Source organism: Schistocerca gregaria, chromosome 9, assembly GCF_023897955.1.
Source record: "Schistocerca gregaria isolate iqSchGreg1 chromosome 9, iqSchGreg1.2, whole genome shotgun sequence".
Classification (NCBI taxonomy): domain Eukaryota; kingdom Metazoa; phylum Arthropoda; class Insecta; order Orthoptera; family Acrididae; genus Schistocerca; species Schistocerca gregaria.
Genome location: NC_064928.1, coordinates 98161136 through 98173752, shown reverse-complemented (window position 1 = coordinate 98173752; position 12617 = coordinate 98161136). Strand labels below are relative to the sequence as shown.

Genomic DNA, 12617 nt, shown 5'->3' with positions numbered 1-12617 from the left:
TGAAATTGCAGCACACCTCTTCCCCAGTAGAGAGTAAATTTGCATGTAAGAAATAGCATGTGGCTGTAAAAGTAGAATGTTATTCCCTTCTTTCCGTTATCATAGTTAGCATGTCACTTTCACACCATCTGTTTGGAGAAAGAGAACGTACATGCAGCTTAGTAGTATCTTGCCCCCACCAGAACAGTATACTAAAGTTCTAATAGTTCTACCAACAGGACATATTCAACGGCCCCAGCACAGAAGTAAGCAAGCAGATCTTGAGTTTGTAGCTTTTGATGACAGCCTTTTATCTCACCTAAATAATGAAGATCATAGTTTATAGGGATGACATTTATTTTCATTATAACCATAATCAGTAAGAGAAAAGAGCAAATTCACTTCTACATTGTAGCATAGTCATGTATATATGCCCGTCAGCATCACACAATAAACCATTGGTTAGTTTCATTAGCCAAAATTCAGTCACTTTTGTAAGTAAAAGTATGTTTTGCGTGAAACTAACAGAGAGTAAGTCTGATTCATTAGGCAGTTTAGAATTTGTTGTGGAACACTTCCACTACAGTGCAAGGTTGTTAGAGTAAGGATTATAATTAGTCCAGTTTGCACAGTATGACCTCTGTGTATAACAACCAGAGCCAACACTGTTAACCAAAACAATATATTGATCACTGCGCACTTCACAGATGGCATTGCAATTGACTCAGACTAGTCTTGGACTGGCTTATGCATAATATTTTGTGTGGTTTCATCACATAGCATTCCTGATAGCTAGTGCCCTATTGTATAGTGGCACCAGAATGGTCGACAGTAATGTTACACCAGTTATTTGGTTTCCATAGTGATGTCTGATGACAACACTATAGTAAATGTGTCACATTACAAATTAGACATTCCTGAACTCTTGTATGCTTTAATCGCAGATGACCGACCTTAACCACTTGTGTTCTAATGCTGCATCTCATCGTACTCAGAACTGTCTGGTTGGTGTGAACCACCTCCTTTGGCAGTTGTTCTTTAATTGACAGTTCTCCTCAGTACGTGAACTGTTTATAGAAAGTTAACTATAAATTGACAGTATAAATGTGCCACGGTAAAGTATGGAGAGGTAGATCTGAATATACTTGAAGATTAATTTATTTACTATTAATAAACTAAAATAATTGAGTTGGTGTGCTGACAAGAGCATAACCCCATCTAGCTTTCACTAAAGAAGCCAATTGGAGCAAAGTACAGTATCTAATCCCTTGAACTCTGTTGGTGGCACTTTCAACAAGGTTTCTAAATGCCTGTAGAGGAATAACAACTGAGTCTTCCTGAAAAGACAAAACCACTGAAGATAGTGACGCAGGAAATTGGGGTCCGGAGTGAAGTTGATGTTTTAACTCGGTTCAAATATGTTTCGTCGGGTGCAGGTGGGGATTCAGATAGGCCAGTCCTTTCATTGCCAAACCGTCACCTCACAGATGCTGTTGTATGACGTGGTTTATCATTATGCTGATGATGGCAGGTAATGTTCTCCTGGAATTCACCATTCTCAGACTGTGCCATCAGATTTCTGCAGGGTGTAGCATATTAGTTCACTCCAAATCACTGGATTCCAGCCATACACTGTCCAGTGGCGTCACTCTGTATGCCACATCAAATGTCACTTTGAGCCTTGACTGTAGAAATAGCTGGCTTATGAGGAGCTGCATTGTAGCCCATACTCTTCTTAACTCCCTATGTGGTCATTGAGCAAGCTGGACTATTGGTAGCACTTCGGAATTCACGAGTAATTCCTTCCAATGGCTTCATGTGATATTTACAATCAATCTTTGGAATCCGGAGTCCCTGTCTGTCAGTACATGAGGCCTGCCTGTTTTCAGTTTAGTGTGGGTTCCCTTTTAACCTTCCACAACCTGTGTGTCTCTCCTTGCCAAGAAAGAAACTATTAGTTCAGAAACTTAGGATAGTGTAATTTACTTAATATCATCAATAAATTTTGTGCATTATTGTGCACTTAAATGTTGCATTCTTTAAGGGATACTTTTTACAAGATATATTTGTGGGGATGGAAGCGTGAGGTGAGGAGATGGTATTTTTATGATCCTGAAATTAAGTAAATATCAAATAGTATCACCATCTACAGTTTAATGCAACAGTATCAACCTAATAAATCCCAACCATTAACTACATACAAATGTAGTGTTTTATAATTGTAACATTATAGATTAAATTTATGCCCAGGAGAAACTTTCAGGAGGCAAATTTCGATGAAATTTTCTGTAGCTTCTCGGTTTACATGCCTTTCTAGTTCTGAAATTACACAATGAATTTCTCTCTTGAGCTCTAGAAGTAATTGCGGTCAGTTGGCGTACACCACGGAAAGAAAGCACATGGCTGTCAGATCGCAAGATCTGAATAGACAGTTCACGTTCCCTTTGTGAAAACTCATCTGGCTTGGGAGTCTCGCTCTTAATGAGTCCATTCCTGCAATCGATGTGACAGTTTGTATGCTCTATCGAAACAGAACCTCTTGAGCATCCATATGACCCACGTAAGACCACAAAATTTCTCTTAAAACATTGCTGTACCATTCGCCATCCAGTTTTAATGTATTTTTGGTGCCATATTTGAATAAGTGCACCCCAGTTATCCCTCGGCCCAAATACCACACCACAAAGTCACTTGTTTTCCAAATCCTGTTTCTCATTTTGCCGTAAGTTCTACTTCCCACATCATTATTGATCTGTTTCATGCATTCGTATCCAGACTGGCCCCTGCGATAGTTCCTTCCACCGACCTATCGAGTGCACTTTTCAAGAGTAACTCGTGTCGTAATACAGGGTGCTCTGCAGTGACATTCACAGCTTTGATCACACATATTTCAGAAATGGGGATAGGCAGAAAGATACAGTTCTCAGTGTAGTGTTCACAACCACCTAAAATTTTGAATTATTACTATTACTATTATTACTACTTTCATTTTTTGTTGACAAAAATGGTCACCACACCACACCACACCGACGATTGGAGCTACCACCGACCACAGTTCACAGGATGCTACGCTTGAGACTGATGGAGCAGCTTCATGCCTATAAGGTGCAGCTACTGCATACATTTCAGCCTGATGGTAGGTTGAAGGGCGAAACCTGTGCACTTTAAATTGATTCGCATTGACAATGATCCGTACTATCTGAAAAATGTGGTGTTCACAGATGGAGCTTCTTCCATACGTCTGGAAAGGTAAACCAACAGTGTGAGGCTGTACACTTCTGATCACCCCTCCCCCCCTTTTCAATCTGGAAATTGTATGTTACAGTCCAAAGATAAATGTCTGGTGTGATCTGCTTTGTGACTGTGTGGTGTTTGACTGTTAATCTATAAATGTTGGAACAGTTTGCATTTCCATGGATCAAAAAACTGCAACCTGACATCAGGACGGTGTCCCTCCTCAATGGACCTTGTTCATTAGGAAGGCTTTGGACACGTCTTTCCAGGTTGCTGACTGGCAGAGGTGGACCCATTTCCTGGACCCCAAGGTCTCCAGACACAACCCCATTAGTTTTTTTTTTCCCCTGGAATTTTGTGAAGGATGGTGACTACCAGACCCTTCTGCAATACCTGCAGGAACTACGAGTTCGCATTAGAGGGACAATTGCACACATTAATGAGGACGTGCTAGGCTGAACACACGGGAGGTTCTTGAGTATCACTTAGACATTTTGTGTGCTATAGGTGGCACACAAATTGGACTCTGTCAGATGCTTACTAATACTTCAGGTGTATGAGAACATTATGCTCAGAGCCACATCTTTGTACTATACTCATTCTCCAAGAACACATTAGCAAAGTTGTAAAGATTGTTTTGGAACACCCTTTGTGTGCTCAGCTGGCCCATATCTTTTATTAATGATGTTCTTGGACAGTGGTTCTTAAATTCCCAGTCGTCTGCTTCTTTGGTATCTCATTTCCTTCCTACCTCAACTTATTTGTAATCGCGCAGGACCCAAGTAGAGCTCCACGCTTTACCGCCGAAGCGAGACTTGGCCGCAGAGGAGGCAGACGCTGCTTCTGAGGATGCACGTGGCAAGTCCAAGGGCCGCAACCGGCGCCGCTGCCGGCAGCAGCAGCAGCAGCAGCAGCAGCAGCAGGTGGGGGACAGGCCACAGCTGGTCATGGCCTCGCAGCCCCCACCATTTCCTGGAGTCAGCTCTCGCCCAAGTGATGTTACTCCTTTCTGGCGAGCTTCCAAGTCCAGTCAGGAAGATGACAGAAGTATGTATGAAAAACTGTGTGTGTGTGTGTGTGTGTGTGTGCGCGCGCGCGCGCATTACATGGCTGTGACCTGACATAATTCTATATTGCTTTTAAATGGGATTGCAAAATACATAAATGTGATAGGAATATAATTCTTGCACCATTTAAAAGCACAAAGTATGTATGTTACATAAACACCGATCTTTTTAATAGACAAGATAATTATAAAAAGAAAACATGAAAGTTATGAAAACAGAGTTTTGTGTGTTCTATAGAGTAGCCTGGAGTCACAAAAATAATACAGGAATATTTAAAAGTTGATATCGATGGTAGGCAATGAAAACCTTGTAAATCCATCTGTTAAATTTTACAGGAGAATCAAAAAATGCTTTCTTGAAAAATATATATAAAAAGTGATAGAGATAATGTTGCTTCATGTGTAACTATATAGTAAAAACCTAGTTATTGACGGGTTTGAGAAATCAATGCACTTTCTAATCTCTCTTTGGTAATGGACTTACTGGTTGCTGGAATTAGAGGTTTTCACAGACAGGCGGAGTTGAGTTTTCATTGCCTTCCATTCGTGATATGTAACTGAGAAATTTTTGAATGCTAATCCTGGAAGCACTGTGGGATGCGAAGGGCAATGGCCAGTAAAGTACTAAACAGGTTACACCTTGGCAATTTAATCACAAATGCTAACTGTAATAATGAAGTTGTTCACCAGTAGTCACGGTCTCTTGACAATTTGATGGCTCAAATATGCAAAGTAATGTTGAAAAATTAGTAAGTTTCATGTCGTTTTACTGTAGACCACTTATGCCATACAGAGTTTTTAAGTTGTCTTTGCATTTCATTTGTTGTCTTAATGTTACCAGCATATGGTCACAATTCCAATTATAAAGTCTTCAAATGATGTTTTACATTTGAAAATGGCTGTGTAATTCATTGAAATTGGTAATGTAATACCTGTCACTATGGCTTCACTATTGTAGTGTCAATTGACATTTCAATAATTTAGTCTCATTGTCAAGTGCTGTATTCAAGTATGTATTTTTTGTACATTACACAAACAATATGAGTGAGAGTTTGCATATGTACGGGGTTTTCAACATAACTGAGGAGGCACCGTACCGGATAACTGCAAAAAGATAACTACACTTCAAGAGATGCAGAACAACATTATGCAAACACCACACAAATTATTTATGTAAATATTTGCACTTGATAACAAGAAAAAATTCTCAAAACACACTGTGCAGAGGACGAAGAATTACATAATTGGTAGAGTATTTCGTTATTTAAATAACGAATGACAGCTGCAGGCTTTCCAAAAATGTCCATATAAAATATGACATTGTGTCAAACAGACAGTTACCAGTTTCCACTATGTCGGTGGTTTTTATTAGTTGCTGACGAAAGTATTTTGATGCATACTATGTGCACATACAGAAAGTGTGAAAAAGCAATGGGGTGCCCTATATGTAACAACAATCACGAAAAATAATGATACCAGGTCACTACAAGTTATTCCCATGTTGCTCGTCCTTTCATTCCATGTCCTAATGTAGAATAGATAAAAACTACACCAGGGTAAAAATTGTTGAGGCTTCTGCAATGTATCCTGGTGTGACACAACGATTGTGTGGCTGATATAAGTTCACAAGTCTGAAAATTAAACACTTACCTTTAATCATTATCATGGCGCGAACTCCCATGAGATAAACACAGATAATAACCTCACCATATGTCTCTTGAGCATAGCAAGCATTCCATATGGAATGCTGCACATGACTTTACAATGTTCTGAAAAAAAGAATCTTAAAACAGGCTGTACTCTCATGTATGACTGACACACTACTAACTTGCTAACGTAACATTGCTCCATTTGCCGGGTAACCCATTCTGCCACTAGAGGGCATGAACATAACATAGAAACACAAGGAATAAAGCATGACCTATATAATGTACAATAACGGGCACTAGCTGGTGCCACTAGTCTAGTTACAATTATTAAACACAAATCACACTAGTATACATCAAAACACTGGTTTACATTGTTTACAGCTTTAAAATGAGGTAGAAAAGACTAGTCGATGAGGTATGATAACAAAGAAATGAAGTTTCGTCTCAATATAGCATCTAACAACCAAAATATTGTTGTACACATTACAAAATGCCATGCTTCACGGGAAGTTTGGGATTGGCATTTTGCAAGAATCCTTGGCAATTTTTACTCTAGTGTAGTATTTATCTATTCTACATTAGGACTTGGAATGAACAGTTGGACAAGAATGGGCACAGCCTGCAGTGACTTGATTGTGCCACCTTTTTCTCCGTTACTTGGTGTCATTATTTTTGTAATTGTTGGCAGATGTATGGTCACAATTCCTATTATATATTCTTCAACTGATGTTTTACATTTGAAAATAATGACATAGTTCATTGAAATCGGAAATGTAACCCCTTTTTCTAAAGAAAATTTTTGTGCACTCTGGCTTCACTATTGTAATTTCAGATAAACAATTAACTTATATTATCGTCACGCTCCTGTACTACAATTTTGTTGGATTATAAATCCGTGAAACATGTTTTGCTCAGCATGAAAAATAGGTAATTGGCACTGTGCTTAAACCAAAAACATCTGAGCAACGCAAAGTGAGTGAAGGTGTCAACTAGTGCTACAAGCAGCCAAAAGACATAACACGCTAAATATGGTTTGACAGAGGTGCGACATGATTACAACAATCACAAAACTGCCCATGCACTGTAGCGAGATTTGTAATTGGTCATGATATCTTTATTTAAATGAACCTAATTACTTCCATCAGCCACCATGCAGAGTAGAGTTTTGCAACGACAGGAGACACGGCACGAATTGTTCAACTTCTACATGTTGACCGTCTTAAATCCGCTGAGTAGAGCACTCTGGTGTCAAGAAACTTAACCATGTAAATGTTTGTAAACACTACTTAACCACCAGCATATTTTTACATCAGTTTTTTCTCCATAAACAGTTTTTAATAGAGCGAAAATTATGGGAAAATTATAAACATGTTAACACAAAATCGGATATGATACAAAATCATGAGCGATACAAAATAACGCAAACAGCAGGAAAATGTTACTTCTGGGAATGTAAAAGTGGCTTATACTGTATTTGTTTTACTGACAACTGAAACACTGATGTGGGTGGTTCATCACTTATACTTTCATCTGGGGAGTATGAATTTCCTGTGTTAATATCTTCCATTTGTGATTCTTAATCTCTATATGAAATATCCAAAACCTCTCCCTCTGTCACCTACCTACACGCCACTTCTTCCTTCGTAAATGCCTGCAAACAAACTGCAAGTGATTCTCTTCTGTTTCTTTCAATTGCTGCCAGGTTAACAAAATGGGTAAATGCAGCCCTCTGGTAGTGGAACCTACCTCCACATTATATGCTGAAATTGTGTCCTTGACATGTCAAATGACCTTCAGGCAGCTAGTTGACACTTGGCCACCCTTATGGGATAGAGTGCTGTCGGAAATGCCTTGTTGTGGGCACCCATACGGCACCGTGCTCAGTGTTAAAGAAACGTACTTCTTTAACCATAATATGCTGAAATTATCAGATTCAGTTCAGAAAAATTTTAGATTTTTTTAAAGATTAGTTTTAAATGTTCTAATAATTTATACAGTGTTCTGTAACAAAAAATATTATGTCTTAGAAGGATTTCAAATGTTCTAGATGTGTAAACACTTATTGATGTGTTGTATAGGTTTGTCTTCTGAAGTGTAAAAAGCAGAATTTGGCACTTACCTTAGTGACCACTTGTTTACATTTGAGTGAGTGTTTCAGTGATAAATTAAAATTTGTACTGTATTTGTTACTTTCCAGTAGTCAACATCTGGATATCAGTACATTTGTGCAGACTTAAGTGAAAATGCCTAGGGCCACCCCCAACTAGAGTTCAGTAAGTCCCAGTTGTGTTCATCTCATGCCATGGCATTCTATACAAGATGAATAGGCTGAAAATGTCATTAAGTATACATGTACCCAAAGGCATCTTTACAAAATGACCAGCAACATGCTGCTGTTGAGCAGTTATAGTTGTGGTATCAAGTGGTGATAATTCAATATTATTTTGGAAGGAGAGCAATCTGTTTGTGATAAAGCTAGTAAGGTGGCCTGAATTTTTACACAAGTGTGAAACACCTGGTAGTAGTGTACTAACATTGAATTACACCTTCATACTTCATTGACCACATTACAAAACTTTGCACACGATATTTGACAGTTTTTACTGGCTGTTTGCACCTGTTGAGGGGAAGAAAGGGTAGTGGAAGGTTAGTGGTTGTGCATAGATTTGTAGTAAATTGAGACTATTACACTTGCATGAATAACTTGTTTCACATGTCACCCATTCCTGAGCTTGTGCCCTCTTGATTTTGTTCTTGCTGGAAAGAAGAAAGTAATGAATTTGTTCTTCCTCACTTCTGAACTTGGAACAGCAAGTTACTCTACTTTGCTGGGAGATTTATAGTTACGGTAGGTGCTAATTATCATTGTGAACATAGACAATTTGAAGGGTCTGATAAAAAATGTCTTAAACAGTGAGAAAAACATTACTTTGAGGGTATAAAAGTCTGATTACACTGTACTTGCTTCTATGAAAATGTTTTTAGAATAACATATGCTGCTGACATGAAAAGTATTACTATTCATCGATGATTATTATGTTTTCTAGGCTAAAATTATGGCCTTAATGGGACCTACTGCTAAAATTATGGAATTTACTATTCAATTTATTTTAGTAGTTTGACAGCACAATGTTTTTTGTTGCATCATTTTGTGAACCAGTATTGTTTCAGAAGTAATTCAATAAACTTTTGTTATACGTTCAGCATAGACTGTGTAATATACGCAAACACTTCTCTACTGCAGTGGTGCCTTGCCAACTTCGCTACTGTGTGTGCATAAGCTTGTAGTTACAATGCAATTTGGTCTCTTTTGGCCTTGGGTAAATAAAGTGGATTCTAATGTTTAATGTGACTGTTTCTTTTAAAGTTACGAATACTCTGCATTAATAATTCATTTATTAGATGCCTTTCTCTTGTCTTCATAATCACAAGTCATTATTAGCAACTGCAACCACAGTTCTCAAATGAGCAGCATACTCATCTGTCTATTCTGTGTTCATGGAGCGCTACACTTTTTATGTCTTATAAAATAATAGGCAGTTGTTTGGAGGTAAATAACAGTAGTTTCAAGCTATTCTATTTCTTTAATAACATTTTCAATTCTTATGTGGTTGGTTTGATTGTGCTGTACGATTTGTTTTGCTGCTTTAAGAGTCAGTCTTGTTTTACTGAAATACAGGCAAAATTAAATCATGCTGTGTTTTTAGCTGTTTTGTCACTCTTCAGGCATTAAAATTATGCTTCAAATTAAGATTTTTACTGTAATTTTTTTTTTTTTTTTTTTTTTTTTTTTTTTTTTTTTTTTTTTTTTTTTTTTGGGGGGGGGGGGGGGGGATTCATGCAAGGGCTCCCAGACCTTCGTCCCCAATTCTCTTTCCAAACTTGGCATCTATGGTACTATACTGCTGTAGAGCACAACATGATGCACACATGAATCAATGCCGCATTTCTGTCACACGTTCTGGTGGTTAGAATAGGCCTGATGTATTTCCTGCCTGTCGTAAGAGGCGACTAAAAGGAGTCTCACATGTTTCGGCTTTTATGTGATGGTCTCGTGTATGGTTTGACCTCCATTTTTCAGAATTTTCCAAATGAGCAAGCCAATTGGGGAAGGGCGCTTTACACGGTGCATCGTGTCCATCGTGCATTGAGATCTATAGCCTACTTTCTCGTTGTCACATTCCAGTCCCACCCAGACTCCATCTTTTGGGCGAGGACACCTTCGTGGGTGCATTTTCCACAATGCACTACGCAGTGTCACTTTCTGTGCCGACAATGACTGTGGACTTCTTTGCAGCTCATATCCAGCACGGTAGCCAGTCCATTGTGGTGGGTCCACCATTTACCCTGTCAGTTGTAGCCCCCTGACAACACAAGAATCGCTCTGCTGATGGCTGTGTCATTAACTCCCACATATGCCGAGGGGTAGATGCCCGTCGCCCTGGGGCATCGGGACTCCCGGCAATGGCCATCCTGCCAGGTGACCTTTGCTGCAGCTGGGTGGCGCCTGTGGGGAGGCCCCCTGGGTGGAGAGAGTGGCGTCAGGGCAGATGACACGCCGTGAAGTGTAGTACGTCATCTCTTGCTGGTGGTCAACCGCCAGCAGTCTCTAAGTGGGAAAAGTCTAACTACAGTGCTAAGAAATATGACCCCAAGTCATTCCCCTCCCTGGCCACACCATGGGAAGAACGCCAGGCTAAGGATGGAAGTGAAGCTTATTCGCCCCTGTACCTCGTATGTACGGGAGTTGATGGCAAACCTTTCATGTCCATGAAGCCTCAGTTTTTTGTGGACAAGTTTGGGGAGGTGGAGGGCTAGTCCAAAATTAGGTCAGAGTCAGTCTTCATCAAAACAGCATCATCTGCCTAGTCACGGGCATTACTCGCTTGTGACAAGTTGGGGGATGTTTGTTACCATCACGGCCCATAAGAGCTTAAATATGGTCGAGGGTATTATATTCCAGAGGGATCTTCTTTTGCAGCCTGACGAAGAGCTTCACTTAAATTTAGAGTGGCGAGGTGTTTATTATGTCTGGCGCATCCATTGGGGTCCAAAGGATAACCGGGTTGCCACCGATGCCTTCATGTTGGCCTTCGGAGGTGACACATTGCCCGAGAAGGTCGAGGTGATGGAGTAGTGCTGTATCGTCAAGCCATATATCCCTCCCCTGATGCAGTGCTTCAAGTGCTGGAAGTTTAGCAATATGGCTTCCCGCTGTACTTCCAGCCCCACCTGTCGTGATAGTGGACGTCCATCGCATCCCGATGCTCCATGTGTCCCACCTCCCATCTGTGTCAACTGTGGAGAGCATCATTCACCTTGCTTGCCAGACTGCAGGATTGTACAGAGAGAGAGGAAAATCATGGTATATAAGACCCTGGACCAACTGATCTACACTGAGTCTAAGAGAAAATTTGAGCGCCTACATTCTGTGGCTGTGACCTGCTCATATGCCGCTGCTACGAGAATTGTAGCCCCATCAGTTCCTTGAATTCCTGTTGCCTCTTTGAACTGAGAGACTACAGCTGCCCCCTTGATGGTGGCTGGCACTTCCCTCCCTGTTGCTCCCGCACCACCTACTTCAGAAGCAACACCCCCCCCCCCCCCCCCCCCCAACCATCAGAGATTTCAGTCCTCACTTCCGTGCCAGAGAAGCGTAAGGCTTCTCCGCTCCTTTCGCTAGGAAGGGGTCCCTTTGGTCCCTCCCTTTCCAGATGTCTGCTAGTGCGAAAGATGACACCCACTAGTGACTGAGGAGCCCAAAAGCAGCTGGTCGTAAGGCTTCATGCTCACACTCACACTCAGTCCCCGAGACTGATTCAGTGAAGGTCTCCCATCCAGGGAAATACAAGGAACAGCGCGAGAAATTGTAAAAGAAGACAACCTCCCCCCCCCCCCAAGAAGAACAAAGAACTTGAGGTGGCAATTACACCGCCCACCACCACTACCTGAAAGCTCTGCCTCTGAGGAGGAGGTGGAGATTCTTGGGTCCGCTGAGGACCTGGATCTAGCCGTACCCTCAGACACAATAGAACAATAGATAGGGACTGCTCAGGCATAAAATCGGTGGCAGCAGGTAGCCCTGAGGCGTAAACTGCCTCATTGAATGTTCCACACCTTCACAGTCTCACGATGATGTCATCCTCCAGTGCAATTGCAGCAGTTTTTTCCACCACCTGGTTGAGCTACTGCAACTCTTAAGCTTTACACCTGCTTTCTGCATTGCCCTCCAGGAAACCTGTTTGCTGGCAATACGGACCCCTGCCCTCCGCGGCTATAAGGGATATTATAGGAACCATACCAACTATAATCGAGTGTCAGGTGGTGTTTGCATTAATGTCCTAAACTCAGTCTGTAGTGAAACTGTGCTTCTTCAAACCCTTCTTGAAGCTCTGGCTATCAGCATATGGATGATGCAGGAAATTATTGTCTGCAATGTATATCTTCTTCCAGATGGTGCAGTACCCCTGAATGTATTAGCTGCCCTGATTGATCAACTCTCTGAACCTCTCCTACTTTTGGGAGATTTTAACGCCCATCACCCCATGTGGGGTGACACCGTGCTTACTGGCTGAGGCAGAGATGTCGAAACTTTACTGTCTGAGTTCAACCTCTGCCTCTTAAATACTGGGGCCACCACACATTTCAGTGTGGTTTGAGGTAGTTTCTTGGCCATTGATTCATCAATT

At 40.9% G+C, this 12617-nt stretch overlaps 1 protein-coding gene across 8 annotated transcripts in view; it reads left to right on the top strand.

Moving 5' to 3' along the window:
• LOC126292239 (uncharacterized) overlaps nt 1–12617 on the top strand; it is a 131374-nt gene that overhangs the window by 87698 nt on the left and 31059 nt on the right. For all 8 annotated transcript variants that reach the window (XM_049986130.1, XM_049986123.1, XM_049986127.1 and 5 more), the window contains one exon: nt 3989–4260. In XM_049986130.1, coding sequence (XP_049842087.1) covers nt 3989–4260 — 272 coding nt within the window. The remainder of the gene's footprint in view (nt 1–3988; nt 4261–12617) is intronic.